This window comes from Dendropsophus ebraccatus, chromosome 5 (genome assembly GCF_027789765.1).
Source record: "Dendropsophus ebraccatus isolate aDenEbr1 chromosome 5, aDenEbr1.pat, whole genome shotgun sequence".
In the NCBI taxonomy this organism is placed as follows: Eukaryota; Metazoa; Chordata; class Amphibia; order Anura; family Hylidae; genus Dendropsophus; species Dendropsophus ebraccatus.
The window spans coordinates 7989461-8013231 of NC_091458.1; the positions used below are offsets into that span (position 1 = coordinate 7989461).

At 45.6% G+C, this 23771-nt stretch overlaps 1 protein-coding gene across 6 annotated transcripts in view; it reads right to left on the reverse strand.

Moving 5' to 3' along the window:
* LOC138792246 (NACHT, LRR and PYD domains-containing protein 12-like) overlaps window positions 1–23771 on the reverse strand; it is a 258306-nt gene that overhangs the window by 58597 nt on the left and 175938 nt on the right. For 5 of the 6 annotated variants that reach the window (XM_069969440.1, XM_069969443.1, XM_069969441.1 and 2 more), the window contains 3 exons: window positions 8275–8445; window positions 7809–7979; window positions 6992–7162 (listed from right to left, as the gene is read on the reverse strand). In XM_069969440.1, the coding sequence (XP_069825541.1) occupies window positions 6992–7162; window positions 7809–7979; window positions 8275–8445 (513 nt within the window). The remainder of the gene's footprint in view (window positions 1–6991; window positions 7163–7808; window positions 7980–8274; window positions 8446–23771) is intronic. The other variant, XM_069969446.1, reaches the window with a different exon arrangement.

Sequence of the window (23771 nt, forward strand, 5' to 3'; positions counted from 1 at the left end):
GTAGCTATATGGGGTTGACAGCACCCAGCAAAGCAGCAATGTACAGGGTATCACAAACAAACACTTTTTTTTTTTTTTTTTTAGTTTAAGTTTTTTTTTAATGAACTTTTTTGGTTGCAGCTATACGGGGTTGACGGCACCCACCACAGCAGCAACAACTAGCGTCTCCTCTCAGTCACAGAACTGTAGCTGGTTCTGACTCTTCTCACTTTTCTCTGTCTTTTTTTTTATCTCCCTATCTCTGCCTGGATATCACAAGTTTCTTACTTCCTATCTCTGCCTATCTCTCTCTCCCTCTCTCTACCTTCCTGTAGCTATCTACTTGTTTGCCTATCTATCTATGTACTTTCCCTCCCTAACTAGCACGGAGCTCCTTTCTCTCTGCAGTCTAGACACACAATGAGAAAGAGCATGGACGCTCAGGCACTTCCTGTTCCTGTAGTGACGTCACACACCTTGATATTCACATAAAAACAGGATAAAAGGGATTATAGGAGTAATAATTCCTTATATCCTCTTCCATTCTGTGAAAACAATAGTTTTGCGATGCTGTTGCGACTTTTTGAAAGTTTGGTTCGGTACCGAACTGAACTTTTTGCAAAGTTTGTAACGAATCTGGTTCGTAACAGTTCGGTTCGCTCATCCCTAATGAAAACGTCCCCCCCCCCTGTCCCCAGAATTATCCCTATTGACCCGGTTACTGACCCTCCCCTCCCTGGGCGGCCATCTGATCGAAGATGGCCACCGCCATCACTGTGAACAGACTCTGTTCCCAGTGATGGATTCCTAAAAATGATCAAAGCTTCATTCTCTCCACCACCAGAGGTGGCGGAGAGCATGGGGCAATGATCGGGGACCACCGGAGGAGTGTGCTCCCAGTACAAGCGATCAGCGGTATAGACTATATACCACTGATCACTCGTTCCAAATGGTGTCGGCACTGTCACCCTGTCACCAAAGTCAAGTGCCCGCATTACCTGTAACCACCCTGCATTGCTCGTAACCACCCTGCATTGCTCGTAACCTCCCCAGATTGCCCGTAACCAGCCCAGATAGCCAGTAAACGCCCCCAGATTCCCCGTAACCAAAATGACACTCCATCCCTTCTGAGCCCGGCTGTGTGCCCATACAGTGGTTTACGCCCACATATGGGGTACCACTGTAGTCAGGAGAACCTGCGTTAGAAATGTTGGGATGCGTTTTCTCTCCTGTTGCTTGTGATAATGAGAAACTTTAATCTAAACAAATATATTATTGGAAATTTTTTAGTTTCCATTTTTTTCCGGCCTAAGGCTATGTGCACATGGAGTGAACACCCGTCCGTTCCGTGGCCCGGATCATCCCTGCCGGTACTTAAGTACCGGCCGGATGATCTTTCCGGCCGCGGAGCTCTGATGCAGGCGCATCAGCGTGCGCCCGCATCAGAGCTTCCTATAGCCCACAGTGAAGCAAGCGGCCGGAGCCACTCGCTTCATTGTGTGAACTGACAGGTCTTTCTGCGGCCGGAATTCACTGACATGTCAGTTTTATCCGACGCCGCATGGGATCCCGGCCGGAGCGCATACGTTGTGTGTATGCTCCGGCCGGGATCCCATTAAACATAAGGCTATGTTACACGCCGCAAAACTACGGCCGTAGTTCTACGGCGAGAACTACGGCTGTAGTTTTACGTAGTGTGAACATAGCCTAAGGCCGGGTTCACACTACGGAATTCTCGCGGACAATGTCCGCGGAATTCCGCTGTCTGTCCGCCCGCACATCTGGGCGCTTTTCCGCCGGCTCCATAGACACCATTCTATGGGCCGGCGTATTCTGCTATACGCTGAAAGAAGTGTCATGTCACTTCTTTCAGCGGATCGCGGAATACGCCGGCTCATAGAATGGTGTCTATGGAGCCGGCGGAAAAGCGCGTGCCCGTGCGGGCGGACAGCTGACGGAATTCCGCGGACATTGTCCGCGAGAATTCCGTAGTGTGAACCCGCCCTAAGGGTATGTGCACACTGAGGAAAAGGCGAGGAATTGAAGAGGAATTTCAGCTTGAAATTCCTCCCGTAAAATATGTACAAAGCAAAGTCCCATTGTGTTCAATGGGTTTTCTGCTCTGTTGTTCACACTGCAGAATTTCCAAGCAGAATTTTCTGCTGTAGATCTGCTAGAGGAATTCTATAGAAGTCAATGGGGGGCTTAAATTCTGCTTGAATTCTGCCTGAAAACTTTCTGCTTCAATTCCTCGAGAATTGCTAAGTGTGCATATACCCTAATAGTGAATACTTTCCTCAGGCCCCTGTATGGTCAAAATGCTCATTATAGATGAATTCTTTAACCCCTTGCCGCAAAATGACGTTTGGGGAACGTCATGTAAAACAAGTAGTTCCCGCAACATGACGTTCCCCAAAATGTCACACAGCATCCTCCCGCTGCATCTGCCCGGCAGGGATGCGACCGCAGCGTCTATGGGGGAGATTTGTGTTCCCCCACCGATCGGGCGGCGGGAGGAGGCTGCAGAACGTTGCCTCCTCCCACCGCCACATCTGATGTTACCGTTATAGCGGCGATCCGCCGGTAATGGGTATTACCGGCGCCGCCGATCGCTTTCATCTCCCCCCACCGTGGATTCGGCGGGAGATGAAAATGTATAAATCAGACCCCAGATCAGCCCCCCTAGTGGCCGATTACTAACCCTCCCCTCCCCGGGCGGCCATCACATCCAAGATGGCCGCCCCCATCCCTGCAAACAAACGATGTTTGTTCGCAGGGATGGAAATGAATAAATGATCAAAGCCCCATGCTGTCCGCAACTGGAGGTAGCGGAGAGCATGAGGCAGTGATCGGGCACCCCCCCGTGTGGTCCCGGAGCAGGCGATCAGCGGTATATACTATATACTGCTGATCGCCTGTTCCCAGTGCAAAAAAGCACTTTTTATCCCCTGTCACCATAAATCATTGGTGACAGGGGATAAAAAGTGTCAGTGTGTCGCCCCCCAAGTCGCCCCCCACCCCCCCAGTCACCCCCGTCCCCCAGTCACCCGCCCTTCCCCTTATACGTTACCTGCTCCTGGAGCTCCTTCCTCCTCGACGTCCTGGCTGGTTATGAAGTGCGCATGCGCTTCACAACCAGCCAGCTCTGAAAATTTAAAGTGACAGAGACCAATTTGGTCTCTGTCACTGAACTATGATTACTGTGATAGAAAATATTAATCATAGTAATACAGTGAAAATGAATGTATAAAGTACAAAAAGTGACAAACATACAAAAAAATAAAACACACACTTTTTATTATAGTAATAATTGCAGTTTACTCCCAAATTACCCCAAACCCCCCCAGATTACCCGTAACCACCGCAGGTTGCCCATATCCGCCCCAGGTTGCCCGTAATCACGCCAGATTGCACGTAACCACCGCACGTCGCCCCTGACCACCGCACGTCGCCCCTGACCACCACATGTTGACCGTAACCACCCCGAATTGCCAGTGACCCCCTCCAGATGGTGCGTAATCAGCCCCGATTGCCCGTAACCCCCCAGATTGCACGTAACCACCGCACCTTGCCTCTGACCACCGCACGTTGCCTATAACCACCGCACGTTGCCTCTAACCACCCCAAATTGCCAGTGACCCTCTCCAGATTGCCCGTAACCACGCCAGATTGCCTGTAACGACCCCAAATTACCGGTACCCATCCCAGATTACCTATAAGCACTTCAGTTTATCCGTAACCACCCCACGTTGCCCGTTACTACCCCACGTTGCTCGTTACTACCCCATGTTGCCCGTTACTACCCCATGTTGCCCGTTACCACCCCACGTTGCCCGTAACCACCGCAGGTTGCCCGTGACCATCCCAGGTTGCCCGTGACCACCCCAGGTTGCCCGTGACCACCCTACATTACCTGTAATCTCATTTTTTATTGTATTTTAGGAACTGCGCTATTCTAATAACTATTTCTAGCTGTGGTTTTGCTCCAGCAAATTGGCGCTCCCTTCCTTCTGAGCCCGGCTGTGTGCCCATACTGTGGTTTATGCCCACATATGGGGTACCGTTTTACTCAGAAGAAGCTGCGTTACAGATTTTGGGGTACGTTTTTTCTCCCATTCCTTGTGAAATTAAGAAATTTTTAACTAAAACATATTATTGGAAAAATTTCGAGTTTTTCATTTTTACTGTCTTATTTTGAATACTTTCCTCTAATACCTGTGGGGTCAAACCGCTCACTGCACCCCAAGATGAATTCTTTGAGGGGTGTACTTTCCTAAATGGGGTGACTTTTGGGGGGTTCTATTCTGTAGACATTACAGGGGCGCTGCAAACGCACCTGGCGCTCAGAAACTTCTTCGGAAAAATCTGCACTGAAAATGCTAATTGGCGCTCCTTCCCTTCTGAGCCCCGCTGTGTGCCCATACAGTGGTTTATTCCCACATATGGGGTACCGTTCTACTCAGGAGAACCTGCATTACAGATTTGGGCATGCAGCTTCTCCCCTGTTCCTAGAGAAATTGAGAAATTTCAAACTAAACGAATATATTATTAGAAAAATTCTAGTTTTTCAATTTTACTGTCTTATTTTAAATACTTTCCTCTAATACCTGTGGGGTCAAAATGGTCACCACACCCCAAGATGAATTCTCTGAGGGGTGCACTTTCCAAAATGGGGTGACTTATGGCAAGATTTTACTCCGCTGGCACTACAGGGGCTCTGCAAACACACCTGGTGCTCAGAAACTTCTTCAGCAAAATCTGCATTGGAAAAGCTAATTGGCGCTCCTTCCCTTCTGAGCCCTGCTGTGTGCCCATACAGTGGTTTACGCCCACATATGGGGTACCGTTGTACTCAGGAGAACCTGCGTTACAGATTTTGGGGTACTTTTTTTCTCATGTTCCTTTTGAAAATGAGGAACTTTAATCTAAACGTATATATTTGAAAATTTTTCTATTTTTTTTACGGCCTAATTGTGAATACTTTCCTCCAGCCCCTGTAGGGTTAAAATGCTCATTATACCCCTAGATTAATTCCTTAGGGTGTGTAGTTTCCAAAATGGGGTCACTTATGGGGGTTTCCAGTATACAAGCCTTCTAAATCCATTTAAAAAAAGAACTGGTCCCTAAAAAAAATCAGTTTTGGAAATTTTCACAAAATGTGATAGTTTGCTGATACATTTCTAAGCCCCGTAACACCCTAAAAAAGTAAAATATGTTTCCCAAATTATGCCAGAATAAAGAGGACATATCGGTAATGTGATTTAGTAACTAATTTATGTACTATGCCTTCCTTTTTTAGAAGCAGAGAATTTCAGAAGTTCATAAAATGCTAAATTTTCAAATTTTTCAAGATATTTTGATGTTTTTCACAAAAAATACACAAAGTAGTGACCAAATTTTGCTACTTATATAAAGTGTCATATGTGACGAAAAAACAGTCACAGAATGGCTAGCATACGTTACAGCATCACTGAGCTATGAGTGCATAAAGTGTGACAGGTCAGATTTTGAAAAATGAGCCTGGTCATTAAAGGACAACTCCCACGAAAACATTTTTTGGCTTATTTAACACACATTACAAAGATATATAACTTTGTAATGTGGTTAAATACCCGGTCTGGCCCCCTTCCCCCACTTTCCGACCCCAGACCCCCCCAGAAGTTAAAGAATGTATACATTACCTATTGCGATCGTCACGGTCCTCTTCTCCCGGGCGGCATCTGGTGACGACTACGTCAAAGCCGGGGGGGCGGTCCAGGTCTCCTTCCTCCTCGGCATCTTGATGGAACGTGAATGGGAGAGAAAAGGCTGCTGGTGCACATGCCCACCAACAGCCTTTTCATTGGCTGGAGCGCATCACATGGCTTCTGGCTTGCTCATCCCTGATTGGCTGAGCTTGCTGGAAGCCATGTGATTATATTAGTATTTATATCTTATTATATTAGTATTTATATCTTATTATATTAGTAATTATATCTTTCGATATTAGTATTTATATCTTATTAAATTAGTAATTATATCTTATTATATTAGTATTCATATCTTATTATATTCGTACTTATATCTTATTATATTAGAAAATTCTGGTAAAGAAACTAGAGAAACCTTTTTATGGCGCTCCGGGGATGAGACCCCAGGGTGGCCGCAGCTCTTATATACCAGAGTCCAGCTACTTACCCCCAGACCACCTGGCTATAGAAGCTGTTACCATAGAAACCACTGATTCTGTATTTAATCACAGGGCGTCAGTCTGATTATCAGATGGGAAGTGATGCGGTGAGGACACCTGGGAACAGGGAAATCCTTCCAGCTCAATCCTTGTAGTTTCTGTATAAACACTAGTGTGTAATGTGCCTAATCATCCCTGATGAAGAGGGCGGGTAACCCCTGAAACACGTAGCACTGCAATAAAGAACACATCTGGTTGGCAATAAGGACGGGTTCACACTACAGAATCCGTGCGGATAAATTCCAACGGATTCCGCAGCTCGTTCCGCTCATGGCTGCGCGCCTCTCCGCTGGCTCCATAGACACCATTCTATGCACGGTCGGATTCCACCGAAAGAAATGACATGTCAATTCTTTCTGCGGAATTGGGAAAGCGGAAACGAGCGTCAGAATCTAACGGAATTTATCCGCACAGATTCCGTAGTGTGATCCCACCCTTATACTGGTAATCTCTGTCTCTAGATTGAAGTGCAGTGACTGGCTGGAGGTTTGAGCGCTAAGGAATCCACCACTGTCCCAAGGTTATCTAAATGGTAGGATTAGATACACAGTTCATAAGACAGTTTGACACATGATGGGATTAGATACACTGCTCAGCAGACAGTATCTCATTTGATGAAATTAGATACACTACTAAACAGACAGTATCACATGATAGGATTAGATACATGGTACAGCAGACAGTATCACACATGATAGGATTAGATACATGGCTCAGCAGACAGTATCACACATGATAGGATTAGATACATGGCTCAGTCCTGTACACATCTCTTATACTCACCTTAGTTCCTCTATCCTGCAGGCTGGACTGGACAGAGCTTCCGCCAAGTCCCTGAAGTGCGGACCGGACAGACTGTTACCAGACAGGACAAGTCTCTTCAGGTATTGGTTATTCCTTATTACAGAGGCCAACTGGGGGCAGGAAGTGTCTGGTAGATTATTATCACCCAACCTGTAATAATAAGATGAGATGTGGGTGACGCGTCCACAGAGCATTAGTATCACACATGGCGGGATTAGATTCACGGCCAAGAAGACAGTATCACACTGTATTAGATGAGATACACTGCTTAGCAGAACAGATTAGATACATGGCTCTACAGATAGTATCATACATGACAGGTTTAGATACATAGTTCAGCAGACAGTATCACACATTAGGATTAGATACATGGCTCAGCAGACAGTATCACACAAGATGAGATTAGATACATGGCTCAGCAGACAGTATCACACAAGATGAGATTAGATACATGGCTCAACAGACAAAATTACAAATGATAGGATTAGATACATGGCTCAGAAGAAGTTATCATACATGACAAGATTAGATACACTACTCAGAAGACAGGATTAGATACATGGATCAGCAGCCAGTATCACACATGATAGGATTAGATACACGGCTCAGTAGACAGTATCACACATGATAGGATTAGATACACGGCTCAGTAGACAGTATCACATGATAGGATTAGATACATGGTTCAGTAGACAGTATCACGCATGATAGGATTAGATACAGATCTCAGTAGACAGTATCACACATGTGAGGATTAGATACATGGCTCAGTCCTGTACACATCTCTTATACTCACCCTAGGTACTCTATCCTGCAGGCTGGACTGGACAGAGCTTCCGCCAAGTCCCTGAAGTGAGGACCGGACAGACGGTTACTAGACAGGTCCAGTCTCTTCAGGTATTGGTTATTCCTTATTACAGAGGCCAACTGGGGGCAGGAAGTGTCTGGTAGATCATTATTACCCAACCTGTAATAATAAGAAGATGAGATGTGGGTGACGCGTCCACAGAGGGTTAGTATCACACATGGCAGGATTAGATACACTGCCAAGAAGATAGTATCACACTGTATTAGATGAGATACACTGCTTAGCAGAACAGATTAGATACATGGATCAGAAGACAGTAACACACTTTAGGATTAGATACATAGCTCAGCAGAGAGTATCACAGGTTAGGATTAGATACAATGCTCAGTAGACAGTATCACACATGATAGGATTAGATACATGGCTCAGTCCTGTACACATCTCTTATACTCACCGTAATTCCTCTATCCTGCAGGCTGGACTGGACAGAGCTTCCACCAAGTCACTGAAGTGCGGACCGGACAGGCTGTTATCATGCAGGACAAGTCTCTTCATGGAGGGGTTATTCCTTATTACAGAGGCCAACTGGGGGCAGGAAGTGTCTGGTAGATTATTATAATCCAATCTGTAATAATAAGAAGATGAGATGTGGGTGACGCGTCCACAGAGGGTTAGTATCACACATGGCAGGATTAGATACATAGGTGGCCCAGTAGACAGTATCACACATGACAGGATTAGATACATAGTTCAGGAGACTATCACACATGATAGGATTAGATACAGGGCTTAGCAGACAGTATCACACATGATAGGATTAGATACATGGCTCACTAGTCAGTATCACACATGATGGATTAGATACACAGCTCAGAAGCCATGATAATAATAATAATAATAATAATAATAATAATACATTTATTTGTATAGCGCCAACAGATTCCGCAGCGCTTTTTTTTTCTATGCATACAGTACAGAGGTACATAACACGCAGTTAAATTGGAATAAATAAGTACATAGTTAATAAAAATAACAAAAAAAAAAAATACAAAATACAGAGTATAGACGAGACCTGCTCGTTGGAGCTTACAGACTAATTTTCATAGACACCAGGCATAAGTGCTTTATTTGTCCATGGTCCAGCCATTGTACATAATTAGAATTACAGGATGAGCCAGTAACAACGCCAATGTCTGATGCAGGTAAACATATAAAGTGCAGGAACAGTCAGAGATAGAGCAAGGGAAACAGAAGGGGGAAACAGTTTAGGGAACGTTATAAGCGAGCCTGAAGAGATGAGTCTTCAGGGCACGCTTGAAACTGTGGGTATTGGGTATTAGTCTGATGTGTTTGGGTAGGGAGTTCCAGAAAATTGGTGCAGCACGAGAGAAGTCTTGGAGGCGGGAATGAGAGGTTCTGATTATGGAAGATGCTAAGGTTAGATCATTTGCAGAGCGCAGAGCACGGGAAGGATGGTAGGTGGAGATGAGGGAGGAGATGTATGGAGGGGCAGAGTTGTGGAGAGCTTTATGGGTGAGGGTGAGGAGCTTGAAGTGGATTCTGGATTTAATGGGTAACCAGTGCAGTGACTGGCACAGAGGAGAGGCATCGGTATAGCGGCTGGAGAGGAAGATGAGTCTGGCTGCTGCATTCAGGATAGACAGGAGAGGGGAGAGCTTAGACAGAGGAAGACCGATTAGTAGGGAGTTACAGTAGTCAAGACGGGAGTGGATCAGGGCGACAGTCAGAGTCTGAGCAGTGTCAGTGGTGAGAAATGGACGGATTCTAGAGATGTTTTTGAGATGAAGATGACAGGAGCGTGTAAGAGCTTGGATATAGGGAGTGAAGGATAGAACAGAGTCTAGCATAACCCCCAAACATTGAGCCTGATGCACAGGAGTGATGCTAGTACCACAGACTGAGAGGGAGATGTCGGGTTTAGGTTTGTTAGAGGGAGGAAATAACAGAAGTTCAGTTTTAGAGAGATTAAGTTTGAGAAACAGAGAGGTCATAGTGTTAGAGAGAGCAGATAGGCAGTCACTAGTATTTTGCAGGAAGGCAGCGGAGATGTCACGGGAGGAGGTGTATAACTGGGTGTCATCAGCATAGAGATGGTATTGTAGGCCAAACCTGCTGATGGTCTGTCCGATGGGGGCTGTATAGAGGGAGAAGAGGAGAGGACCCAGGACTGATCCCTGGGGAACCCCAACAGAGAGAGGTAGGGGACTGGAAGTAGAGCCAGAGAAGGATACACTGAAGGAGCGGTCAGAGAGGTAGGAAGAGAACCAAGAGAGAGCAGAGTCCTTGAGGCCAAGAGAGCCGAGCATGGAGAGGAGAAGCTGGTGGTCCACAGTGTCAAACGCTGCTGAGAGATCCAGGAGAATCAGCAAGGAGAAGTTTCCTTGTGACTTGGCCTTCAGGAGGTTGTTTGACACCTTGGTGAGAGCAGTTTCAGTGGAGTGAAGGGGTCGGAAACCGGACTGTAGAGGGTCAAGAAGAGACTTATCAGAGAGATAGCGGGTTAGGCGAGAGTAGACAAGACGTTCCAGGAGTTTAGAGATGAAGGGGAGATTGGAGACAGGCCGATAGTTGGCTGCACAGGATGGATCTAAAGAAGGTTTTTTCAGCAGTGGGGTTATAATAGAGTGTTTGAATGAGGAGGGAAAGATACCAGAGGAGAGGGAGAGGTTGAATATTTTGGTGAGGTGAGCAGTGACAGCAGGAGAGAGGGACTGGAGGAGGTGCGAGGGAATAGGGTCACTAGGGCAGGTAGTAGGACGAGAGGAGGAGAGGAGCTTGGAGACTTCTTCCTCTGTCACTGGGTCAAAGGCTGAGAGTGAAGGGGGAGAGGGAAGGGGACCTATGGGAGAAGTAATAGGAGCTATGGGACTTTGGGGCTGGGAGGTGATGTCGGAGCGGAGAGTGTCAATTTTGGTTTTAAAGAAGGAGGCCAGGTCTTCAGCGCAGAGGTCAGTAATGGGTGTCTGAACTTTGGGCTTAAGAAGTGAGTTAAAGGTGTTGAAGAGGTGTTTTGGATTGTTGGAGAGGGAAGAGATGAGAGAGGTGAAGTAAGCCTGTTTGGCGAGGTGGAGGGCAGAGTAATAAGATTTGAGGGTGAATTTGTAATGAATGAAATCTGCTGAGGTTCTAGATTTCCTCCACAGACGTTCGGCCGTCCTGGAGCACCGCCGAATAAAGCGAGTTTCCGGGGTGTGCCAGGGCTGCCGGCATCTGTGGCGGGGTGTGCGGAGAGTAGGGGGAGCTACAGAGTCTAGGGTAGTTTTAAGGGTGTTGTGGTAGTGTTGTGTGGCTGTGTTTGGGCAGGAGAGGGATGAGATTGGGGACAGTGAGGATTGAAGGGAGTCTATGAGTTGAGGAGTGTTAATACCACATAGATTTCTGTATATGTATGGGGTAGGAGTGTCAGGAGGGGGGCAGATGTTGGTAATGGAGAAAGAGAGAAGGTTGTGGTCTGATAGCTCAGATGGATCATTAGAAAAGTTAGAAACAGAACAGTGGCGGAAGAAGATCAGATCCAAGAAATTCCAACCATTGTGTGTGGGAGAGTTGGTTAGTTGTGAGAGGCCAAAGGAGAAGGTTAGAGAGAGAAGCTGAGAGGCAGCAGGGGAGATGGGAATATCAATAGGGATGTTGAAGTCACCCAGAATAAGTGTGGGGACTTCTGTACATAAGAAATAATGATACATGACAGGATTAGATTAGGTGGGCACTGCTAATAAGGTATATACATATGGGGGCTACTCACAACCCTATAATACTATACATACATATTGTTATACAGAATATGGGATATAACAAAATCCGTGCACTTCTAAATAAGATAAAATAGCTTTATTGTAGCGGCTATCAGGAATAAAAGCAATTACAGAAAGCGGCATCAGACTACAATCCAGGCTGTGCCTCCCTGCTACAGAGACTGCTCCATGTATTACCAGACTAGGAATCCTGATAGATCGGATAACACTGGGAACATGGACAGCACAATAATATGCAGTATATATAGTGTGTATAGAGACAATCATTGCCACCTCCTATACAAAGCACCTACATAGCAGGTGAGAGAAGGACACCCCACGTGTATCGCCGCCACATTGCCATGACTGGATATATTGGGGGACATTTACAAAGCGTATGCCCGAGGCGTATACCAGGGAGAAGGCGCAGATTCACTCCTTCTCCCTGGCGTACACCTGTCGTACGCTCCGCTCACCCAATGGGCAGGCTGGCGGAGCGTGACAAGGCGGGGGCGTGACCTCCTCCCTGGAAGCAGGTGTAGATTTGGTACGCTGGGCGCTGGTTCTGGCACCCGGCCGGATGGATTCACAAAAAGCTGTGCGCCTCTTAGCGATTCCTACTGGGGAAAAGGGGCGAGGCCTAGTATAAGACCAGCGTACTTGTACGCCGGTCTCTGTAAATCCCCCCCATAGTGCGCACATGCCGGTATATATACCTGAAGATGAATGATTACATCAATGGCCGACAAGACACCTCAGTGTCAACCGGCGGGCGGAAATAGAGTCTGCGGCTGTGCGCGCCCTGCACCGTAATAGAAAGCGTGCTACGTAAGCGCATCTGATAGCGTGTCCAGTCACATGATGATCACATGACGTGCATCACAGACATAGGTGGTGCAAGCGCAGTCTATATTATACGCACAAAAAGGTAAGTCGCATCTGCGCCACAAAACAAGTATCTAAGTCTGTGAATAGCGTCCACACACATGCGTATAACATTGCTGGAATAACAATAGATAAATACATGTATGAAAAGGTAAGTATATTTGTATACTCCAATGCATTATTACACACACATACCATTATACATAGCACAGCCCGAAATATCTAAGTAATAACCAAGTGTGTTGTGTTGGATACCATATAAATAATCATCAAACCAAAGAAATTCCTAATAATCCATAACTGCCATAGTAACTTAGGACCCGATGTGCTAAGTCACATGATATATACACAGATATATATAGCACAGAGAATATTATAATATATTCATATAATATAATAATATATTCAATCAAAGGAAAATGAATAGCGCTATGGGACGAGTATCCAGGCCGGCACATCGTGTCCGTACGCCGGCATATGGCAATACATGGCGCCAATCATGAAATCAATCACTAAAGTAACAATAAAGCAAGTAAATACATATAATGAGGAGCAGGAAATTACCTATATATAATAATGAATCTACCACTAATAATAGCACATCCAGATGCTACATAGCTAAATAAGAATAAAGTGCTAAGTGCATAGAGCCCAATATCATGTAATAGGTGATGGAAAAGGTAAAGACTAGAGATGAGCGAACCGGGTTCGAGTCGATCCGAACCCGAACGTACCGCATTTGATTAGCTGGGGCTGCTGAACTTGGATAAAGCTCTAAGGTTGTCTGGAAAACATGGATACAGCCAATGACTATATCCATGTTTTCCACATCGCCTTAGGGCTTTATCCAAGTTCAGCAGCCCCCGCTAATCAAATGCCGAACGTTCGGGTTCAGATCGACTCAAACCCGAACCCGGTTCCGTCATCTCTAGTAAAGACTCCATACTACCATACCATAATGAATGCCTAAGACTCAATATCCCAGTATGCCAATTATACAAAGTATAAAGAATATACCCAAAAACAAAGCAATAACTAGAATCAAGAGTGAAAAAGTCTCACAAATCATTTCATATTAATAATGGCCAAAAATAAAAGAGAGAAAAAACGTTCTAGTGATGGCTGCCGCAAATGACTAACCGTGCTAAGGCGCTGTGCCGCTAACCCGCAGACTCCACCTCCGCCCGTACAACGCAACAGGGAGCTCCCAAAGATGATGTAATGACGTATAAATAGTAAACTCCCGAATAGTCGTCAATAACTAATATATAATGGAGAAACGGCTAGGAAGAAATACAAGACCTAAAGTGCAAAATGTGCAAGTAATAGAATGACAGAGTCCCATATAAGAGAAGATAAGAAATGCATGCTGTGGTTCTCAGGACCCAGAGGAGATCAGGACTAGAGATGGACTTCAAGGAACTTTACTTCAACACAGTCAGGGAACCTGCTCCGAGAAGGAACCGGCGACCTGTAGGTAAGTAACAAAACCTTATTAGATATGAATACACTGCAGGTAAGTAACATCATCTCATCAGGTGTCACCAACCAAGTGGGAAAAATAAAAGGAGAAGGGTGTTGGGATACTGGCACACACCAATCTAAATGAATGTGAACAGAAAAAAAAATATATGAGCTGTGAAGATGAAGGACTCTATGCACATGTGGACAAAATTCACTTAAAGTGACACTGTCACCCCCTTTTTCCATTCTGACATCTCTACACAGGTGTAATGGGTAAATTTTGCGGTTTTCATACCTTATTTTATATCATACGTCACGGTGCTTATTCATGTAAAAAGTGATCTTTTATCAAATGCAGGTGGTGTTAAGTGGGCGGGGCCTCACTGCATTAGCGCCACCTAGCCCAGCTCACAGCATCGCCTTTGGCCTAAACCTTTAGGCCAGCCGGTGAGGGGGCGGGGCCAACCAGTGCACAGTGGGTGGGGCTAAGTGGTGCAAATGCTGTGAGGCCCCACCCACTTAACACAACCTGCAGTTGATAAAAGATGACTTTTTACATGAACAAGCACTGTGACATATGATATAAAATAAGGTATGAAAACTGCTAAATTTACCCATTACACCTGTGTAGAGACATCCGAATGCAAAAAGGAGGTGACAGTGTCACTTTAAGTGAAAAAAAAGCCAAAACCTGTAAATAAAAGTTTGTCATTCAAACCATGGGGACCGAATTCAATGTGAAGATCCACCTCGATTCCTTTCTCAAAAGCTGGCCAACCCTATCTCCAGCGTGTATACTTAAAGACACTTTCCAGACCGGTGACTCGTAGTCCTCGTGGTGACCCATCGTGTGCCAGAAAGAAATGAGATGCCATGGAAGTCAGGACCTCACCCTGTTTAGCATCCCTTGCTGCCAGGGTAATGGTGGATATCCGCCTACGGAGTTCCTGTGTCGTCCGGCCCACGTATACCTTTTGTCAGGGACATACTGTGGCATACACTATACATTGCATCCGACAATGGCTGTACTGTTTCACGTCATATCTTACCCCATCCTGTGAATTGATGAAATAATCACCATTGTTGATGGTTACATTGGCAGATGTTACATTGGCCACAAGGATAGGTACCAGCTAGTGATGAGCGAGCATGCTGGTCCGAGCTTGGTACTCGTTCGAGTATTAGGGTACTCGATGGTACTCGTTACTCGGACGAGCATCTCGCGATACTCGAGAAAATCTCATCATCCATTTCCTGTAAGTTTGGGCGCAATCAACATGAAGGAGACTCTTTGGTACATCCTGCCATCACGTGGGACCCATACATGTCGATAGCAGCGATTGGTTGGCCAGATCAGATGACCCTGCCATATAAAAATCTCGTCCGGCAGTGCTCGCTTCAGACGTGTGCTGTGAGAGATCAGGGACAGAGCTGCTGCTCATTCTTCAGCGCGTACAGAGCAGCAGCGCGCACCTGCCATAGACTCCCATTATGAGCGGGAGGCTAACGGCATTCCGCGACGGACAACGGGGCCTTAGATGTGGATTTAGTTTGCCCTAATCTCTCTAGATCGGAAATAAACCTATGTACATGTTTGCACATAAAACAAAGGGTTTATAAAATATTTATTTCATGTTTATATTTATGCACAATAGGGAAGATAAAATGTACAATAATTACAATATAGCAATATAGTGTGTGTGTGTGTGGGGGGGGGGGGGGGGGGTCGGCCATTGCGTCTTTAGAGTCATTATGAGTATACAGACTATGTTACTTTCTTAGTGTACTATATTGTTCCACCTTATAATATTGAGTGTGGCTATAAATATATGAATAATGTAAAGGTATCATACAAGAGAAGGTGATTAGTTTGGTGTTTCTATGCTGTGTCCTGAACCCTGTCTGAACACAGGTGTATCTTAGGTTTGTTCAGCCCCATCCGCCTTGCTTGATATGCTTTTGGCAGCTTCAGGGTTAACCCTGCTGCTGTCCAGGTGATCTGTGTTGAGGATCAGGAGTCGGTCCAACCAGCCTCTGGACTGAGTCCCTGATCCTCCATAAGTAGTATTCAGCTCCAGCAATCCTGCTTCAGCTTATACCTCTGCTTTCTGTCTCTGAATCTCTGACCTTTGGCTCAGTTCTTTGACTTTCCTGTCTGCCGCCTGCCTAGACCTTTCTGCCTGACCTATTGACTACCCAGCTGCCTTTGATTTTGCACTTTTGCTGCCCGCTGTTGCCCGAGCCCGTTCACTCACTCGTCCTCGTCCTGTGTTCCTGTAATGTAACTACAATAAACTGATTAGTGTTTATGGATTGGTGAGTGCCTCATCTTTACCACTTATATGAAGATATTCCGATTAGCAGGTACCTATCCTTGTGGCCAATGTAACATCTGCCAATTCCTCAACAATGGTGATTATTTCATCAACCCACAGGATGGGGTAGTGGTGTGTTTTCTCTTCACAACACTGGGTAGCGTTATTCTTAGAATTCACTTTTTTTGTCCGTGGGTTTATCCCTCTTCTTTACCTAGAGTGACTCAGTTACACACATACATATTCACATGATACACCAGGGGTCCTCAACTGGCGGACCGCGGTCCGGACCCCTACTTGTATAGTAACTGTCAGTCATTCTTGTGGCCACAAGAGGCCGCTCTCCGTCTCTGGTGTCGGCGCTCGAATGACGTCAATGGAGTGCCGCCGCCAGGACAAGGGGAGAGCGGCCTTATGTGTCCGCTGCAGTGCGGCCACAAGACCGAAGAGAAGACGCCAGACCCAGGTGAGTAGAAGTGTTTTTTTTTGTTTTTTTTATGGTATATGCTGTATGGGAGGGGGTCTCTGTACAAACGGGAGGAGCACACAGGAGGTCTCTGTACAAACGGGGGGAGCACACAGGAGGTCTCTGTACAAATGGGGGGAGCACACAGGGGGTCTCTGTACAAACGGGAGGAGCACACAGGAGGTCTCTACAAATGGGGGAAGCACACAGGGGGTCTCTGTACAAACGGGGGAAGCACACAGGGGGTCTCTGTACAAACGGGGGAGGCACACAGGGGGTCTATATACTACTGGGGAGCACAAAGTGGGTGGCTATATAATACTGGGGGAGCGCACAGGGGGGCTATATACTACTAGGGGAGCGCACGTGGGGCTATATACTACTGGGGGAGCACACAGGGGGGCTATATAAGGGCCGGTGATAGAGAAAAATATGCCAGTTTTTCCACTTCATCTTCACAATTCATATATTTTTTGGAGTGTTCACAGTCATTTAGATTGGCGTGTGCCAGTATCCCAACACCCTTCTCTTTTTTTGCCACTTGGTTGGTGACACCTGATGAGATGATGTTACTTACCTGCAGTGTATTCATATCTAATAAGGTTTTGTTCCTTACCTACAGGTCGCCTGTTTCTTCTCCTATGTTGAAGTAAAGTTCCTTGAAGTCCATCTCTTGTCCTGATCTCCTCTGGGTCCTGAGAACCACAGCATGCATTTCTTATCTTCTCTTATATATGGGACTTTGTGATTCTATTACTCTGCAAAACATGTACTGGCATGTGCACACTATGGGGGACATTTATCAAAGGAAAAAGTTGTATATTTTGGCGTAAAATGGCCAGATGCGAATAAATTTGTACGCTATCTACGCCAGCTTAGTCAGAGGGGCAAAACGTGGGGCGGCGGGGCGGAACGTGGGGGGTGGGGAGGGCGTACTCTGGGTCCGCTTCATTTATCGTTTTTATAGGTATTTTGGCTGTGCCAAAGATTACTAATTCCCCAACAGTTAAAACTTAACTTTTAATTGATTCACTTTATAGGACAAAAAGGAGTGTGAAGTGTATATACAGTGCTAGTGTTAAAACTAATAGTGCAACTGAACTAGTCTTAACAAGTGTAGTCACCCTTTTAGGGCGATATGATTGAATGAAAACTGGCCAGCGTACTGCAGTTGCAGAAAATGCCGGCTAATAACGCAACTGTCAATGGTGTTGATGTTATGCTTGTTGCAACAGTAGTTAATGGTTGCTGGCTCCAGTTATGAGTTACTGATATTGGCGTATGGGACCGATCGCATCCGATATCAAACAGCGCTAACTGTCAACACTTAGTGTGTATTGACTGGTCCTTTTAGTAAGGTTTATAGACAGCGATGTATATCTATGGAATGCGGTCTCTAGAGTTCATACGTCTTGGATACATATCGCAATTGGATAGACACAACCGGATCGATCTAGCGCTTGTTGGCAGACTTGCTCAACATAGCGCAGGGGGTACACGGATAAGCCCCCATTAGGATAGAGTCCTGTGATGTGGTTGAGACTGATACTCGCTGACAATAAACTTGATTCTTGACTAGTTTCACCAGCCGCACTGGCGTTTTCAAAGTGGCATTAGGGAGGGGAGGAGCTAATCACAGTTTATATACTTTCTTTACTGCGGTTCCATCCCTGGTCATCTCAGTTAGACCTATTGTACCTGTCATTCCGAGCGAGGCTTGGAAAGCATGAGAGGGAAAAGCTTGTCTGATTGGAGGACATCATTTGCTTTGAATTGTGAAAAAGCGCGCTTGGACCGCCTAGTTGTCGTTGGTCCATGCGGCGTCATTCTGCGCATGGCAATGGACTTAACCGTTCGGTCTATGGGATGTCGTAATGCGCATGATTTGACACTTAGAGCATGTTATATGTTATATCCGGGATAAAAAAGACTTTGTCCCGTAATTGTGCTTGTCCTAAAAAATGATTGCTCTGTTGAGAGTGGGTAGGTGGGATGGCAGGTGTATTCATTTGTGATGTTTGGAATTGTGCCTGGGGGGGACCCATTGTGTATTGTGTTGGTGCCATAGGTAGTGGTGCTTGTGGGGCTGGTAAGTTGAAGGTAGAGGAAGATGGTGATGGTCCCATTGAGGAAGAGGGTGTTTGTGCTGTGGTCCATTGCTGTGAGGTTGGTGTTTGATTATAGTGGTAATTTTGGTTTCTTGGTTTCCTTTGGAAACGTCTGTTTCTTGTTTTATGTTTCTGATGTTGGTGGAATGTCCCTAGGGCGTTAGGATTTGTTGAATAGGGGGGCTCCTCAGGTCCCGAGAAATCAGATTCAGAGTATTCTGATAGGGAGAATCTTTTTTTGTGGATTATGGCTTTCTTTGTAGATTTCGCCTGATTCGAAGTCTTTTTTATCCCGGATATATTTGCGATGTTTTCTCTCTTTAATTTCAGATTGGAAAATGTCAAGATGACGCTCCATAGAGCCTTCTACAGGGCACAACACACCAGCAGAGAGGAACTACTAAATCGTCAAACAACTAAGCCCCCCCAAAAAACGATCAGATGTATCGGAACCTTTGATGTCGCGCATCACGAGATCCGACAAATTCTCAACCAATTCTGGCCCATACTCCAGGCCGATCCCGACCTCAAAGATATTATCAGCGACGGGGCAAAAACCTAAGGGACGAACTTGTACACAGCCATTTTGTGGACGCTGAAACAGAATCACCCACAACGTGGCTGAAATTCAACATAAAAGGCTCATACCCTTGCGGAACCTGCACATATTGCAAATATATCCCGAAAATGAAATCCTTCCTCAATCCCATAAACAATCATCAGTACCATATCAAAGAATTCATCAACTGTCAAACTCAGGGAATAGTCTACGCAGCCCAATGCCCTTGTGGACTACGATACATTGGCAAGACGTTACAACAATTTAAGAACAGAATCGGCTCACACTTGAGCAACATACGTACAAAAACTGATACCAGCATTGCGCGACATATAAACACTGTACATGGCGGAAACCCCAAGGGACTGATATTCTGGGGTATTCAGAAGGTCCAACTTGGACCCAGAAGAGGTAATTTGGATCTAAAATTATTACAAGCAGAAGCTAAATGGATCCACCGACTAAGAACACTGTCACCAAATGGCCTTAATGAAGGGTTCACTTATACTCCTTTCCTGTGAACTTACATTATCAAGCGAGTTATTGTATATCGGTCTATTTTAGGTCCATCAGTTATCAGGCCAACTGTCATTCCCATTCCTTCGAGCATAGCTATGACGTAGGACAATTGTGATATCAGAATACCATCTTTTAAAAAATACCTTTAACTCACTGCGATCCAAATCGCAACTCATAGTGCAGTGACAAATTCACACATATATCCCTACATTATAATAAATCCAACAGGATAAGATCTACCATAGAGTCTCCAAGTAAGCGCAATGATAACTCACCAGTCAGGTATAAACTCTGTACGTTGTCATGCACGGTCCTTATGCTAGCTTGGACATCGGAGACTAAGTGCCGACACATGCGTACTAACAGGTCTTTGCAGTTCAGCCAGAACCTAAGTGCCGGCACATGCGCACTGGACACCCCCCGCCAACTTCATCCATGCTCTAAGTGTCAAATCATGCGCCATCCCATAGACCGAACGGTTAAGTCCATTGCCATGCGCAGAACGACGCCGCATGGACCAACGACAACTAGGCGGTCCAAGCGCGCTTTTTCACAATTCAAAGCAAATGATGTCCTCCAATCAGACAAGCTTTTCCCTCTCATGCTTTCCAAGCCTCGCTCGGAATGACAGGTCCAATAAGTCTAACTGAGATGACCAGGGATGGAACCGCAGTAAAGAAAGTATATAAACTGCGATTAGCTCCTCCCCTCCCTAATGCCACTTTGAAAACGCCAGCGCGGCTGGTGAAACTAGTCAGGTCATTGGCATTTGACGTTTTATTATAATAGATGCACTGAACAAATAGTCTATTTTCCATATACTAAACAAACAGCGGAAACTGTAAGGAGTGTAGCCGATTTTATAGGTTCGATCACTATTATTACGAAGCAGTAGCTTGTGATTTAAAATAGCTGAACCTTTATCACCCGTTCTAATCATTAGCCTCAGTATATCGCTGGGCAGGCTGCACGCTGCCGGCGAATAGAAGGCTTGATTATACCGCGGATAGCTACTGAATGTCGCTGAAGAATCAAGTTTATTGTCAGCGAGTATCAGTCTCAACCACATCACAGGACTCGATCCTAATGGGGGCTTATCCGTGTACCCCCTGCGCTATGTTGAGCAAGTCTGCCAACAAGCGCTAGATCGATCCGGTTGTGTCTATCCAATTGCGATATGTATCCAAGACGTATGAACTCTAGAGACCGCATTCCATAGATATACATCGCTGTCTATAAACCTTACTAAAAGGACAATTCATTACACACTAAGGGAGGCATTTATTAAGTCCGGCGTTTTTTACGCCGGATGTAAAAATGCCCCCGCAGCTCCGGCGCTACGGAGATTTATGTAGAGGCGGACTGCCTCTACATAAATCCCGTGCGCGCCGTTGCGCACCGCCGAAAACCTACGCCAGCTGAGGACTGGAGTAGGTTTTCGGCGTACATTTTGGCGGAACGGATGATAAATCGTGTGGAGTCCGCCCTCCGTTTCCCCCCACTTTCCGCCCCTTTTCCGCCCCCTGGCGTACACAGCCAAAATACCTATACGTTAATTATTACTTCCCAATAGGTATAGGATCTCCTATCCTAATCATTTATCGTTTTTGTCACCACAAAATAAGAAAACCTACGCCAGCTCTGAGCTGGCGGAGGTTTCCTGGTGCACACACTGGTGCGCCCGTGATTTATGTAGAAATAATGCGCCTCTACATAAATCTCCGTAATGTCGGCGCTGCAGGGACATTTTTAAGCCCGGCACAGAAAACGCCGGACTTAATAAATGTCCCCCTATATATTCACTCATGACAAAGCCGCAATATGGCAGCGATACACGTGGGGTGTCATTCTCTCACCTGCTACATAGGGGCTCGGTATAGGAGGTGGCACTGAGTGACTCTATACATACTATTTACTGCATATTATTGTGCTATCCATGTTTCCAGTGTTATCCGATGTATCAGTATTCCTAGTCTGGTAATGCATGGAGTATTCTCTGTAGCAGTGAGGCACAGCCTGGATTGTAGTCTGATGCAGTTTTGTGTTTTTAACCCCTTCAAGACAGAGCTCTTTGATGCACAAAAGCCCACCCACCTCAAATTATACCCACCACTTCCGGTTCAGCATCCAACAACATTTGTGCTCCGAGTTATGCTGAGGTCACCGCTAATAAATCTGTACATCATATTGACACACCCCTATCTTCTATAGACGTACATTTTATAATAGTAGTTTTAGGGGGAAATCCAACTTTAGGAGAACCACGAATGCCACATCTCATGTTTCTGATCATGTAGTGGGCCACCCAAATAAGCCTGAGGTCTTACCATCTTCCAATAGCGTTAGGGAGGGCCAAATCCATCTGGGACACAGTGATGTCACCGACATCACCGACATTTAGGGATAGGCCCTCCGGACCCCATATTAGATCCGCCTACTCCATCTGTTCCTACTCCTGTATTATCGGTCATACAGATTATTGAACTATTAATTCATTCCCCTATCTGAAAATGTCACATTATTATGCACCAATAAAACCATCCAGAAAAAGAGGAAGCGAAATAGAAGAGGCTGTAGGGGAGGAAACCACTCCCAAAAAACTAAAACTGTCACCACAGGCCAGGAAATTGGAATAACGGATACAACCAAAATAGGGATATTTCATTTGAGTTCATTTGTGTTGTGAAATTAGCGTTCTCAGTAAGGACCCATCTTTTAGCCCTACTTGTGGATCTAACCTTTGTGAATTATTTGTGGATCTTAATGCATTTATTCAGAAACTAACAATCAAGAGACATTTTGCACTCAAAAATATAAACCAAACAAACAATGTGATCCCCATCCTCCCCAATAACGATGACAATATCATACCCATGATAGATATTGATGAGCTAGTAGAGAATATTACCTTGGATCCAATTACCACTGAGCTGAAACCAAAATCCACTTTTTATCCGGTTGAAAGCAAGGGACCCTCTCTACAAACCTTTTATAATAATGTGATGCAGGATTTAAAATCGATTAAAAAAGAAAAATATAGGTGCAATAAAAAAGCCCAGATGTCAGCCTTAAAGTGTAACTATAAAATATTTTGACCATTTAGTTCTACTTGGCTTAGGCCAGTGATGGCTAACCTTGACACTCCAGCTGTTGCAAAACTACAACTCCCATCATGCCTGGGCAGCCAAAGCCATATCTTTGGTTGTTCAGGTATGATGGGAATTGTAGTTTTGCAACAGCTGGAGTGTCAAGGTTAGCCATCACTGGCTTAGGCCATGTTTTTGCAGTATACATTAAAAAGCTATATTGGACAGTTTTTCTAATAAATGTAGCTGAATGTGCTCTCAGCCCTATGTCAGCCTCTGCATTATTTGTCCATTCCTGCTGGCCACGCTCCCTGGAGATCCATCCTCTGGATGAGCTATGTACGGATTCTCAGACAGCAGCACATGACAGGCAGCTCTCACACTGTAATTCACTCCGCCTGTTATATGTACTGTAGGGGAGGGCTGTTTTGGCTAGGGGGCACTGCTAGCAACAACCGAATGTATGAGACAGTTTATACATTAGTTATGCATTTTATTCCTAAAGGACTGTGGTGGGCTCTGCCATGTCAGGGGGGCAGCAGGTGTCAGGTACTGTACGCACAGCCCCCAGGCAGAGTAAGACTCCAGGTCCCTGTGTCTGCAGCCCCTGAGCCTGCCATACCTGTGTAGATCGGGCAGTGACCGGAGCAGGGGCCCCTCCTCCCACAGCCTGGAGCAGACAACACAACCAGCTCTGCATAATCACTGAGCAGAGGAAGAAGCTAAAGAGTTTGCTGTCAGTGCAGGACAGGATGTTAAGCTCCGCCCCCTGATGATAAGCCCCGCACCTGCCG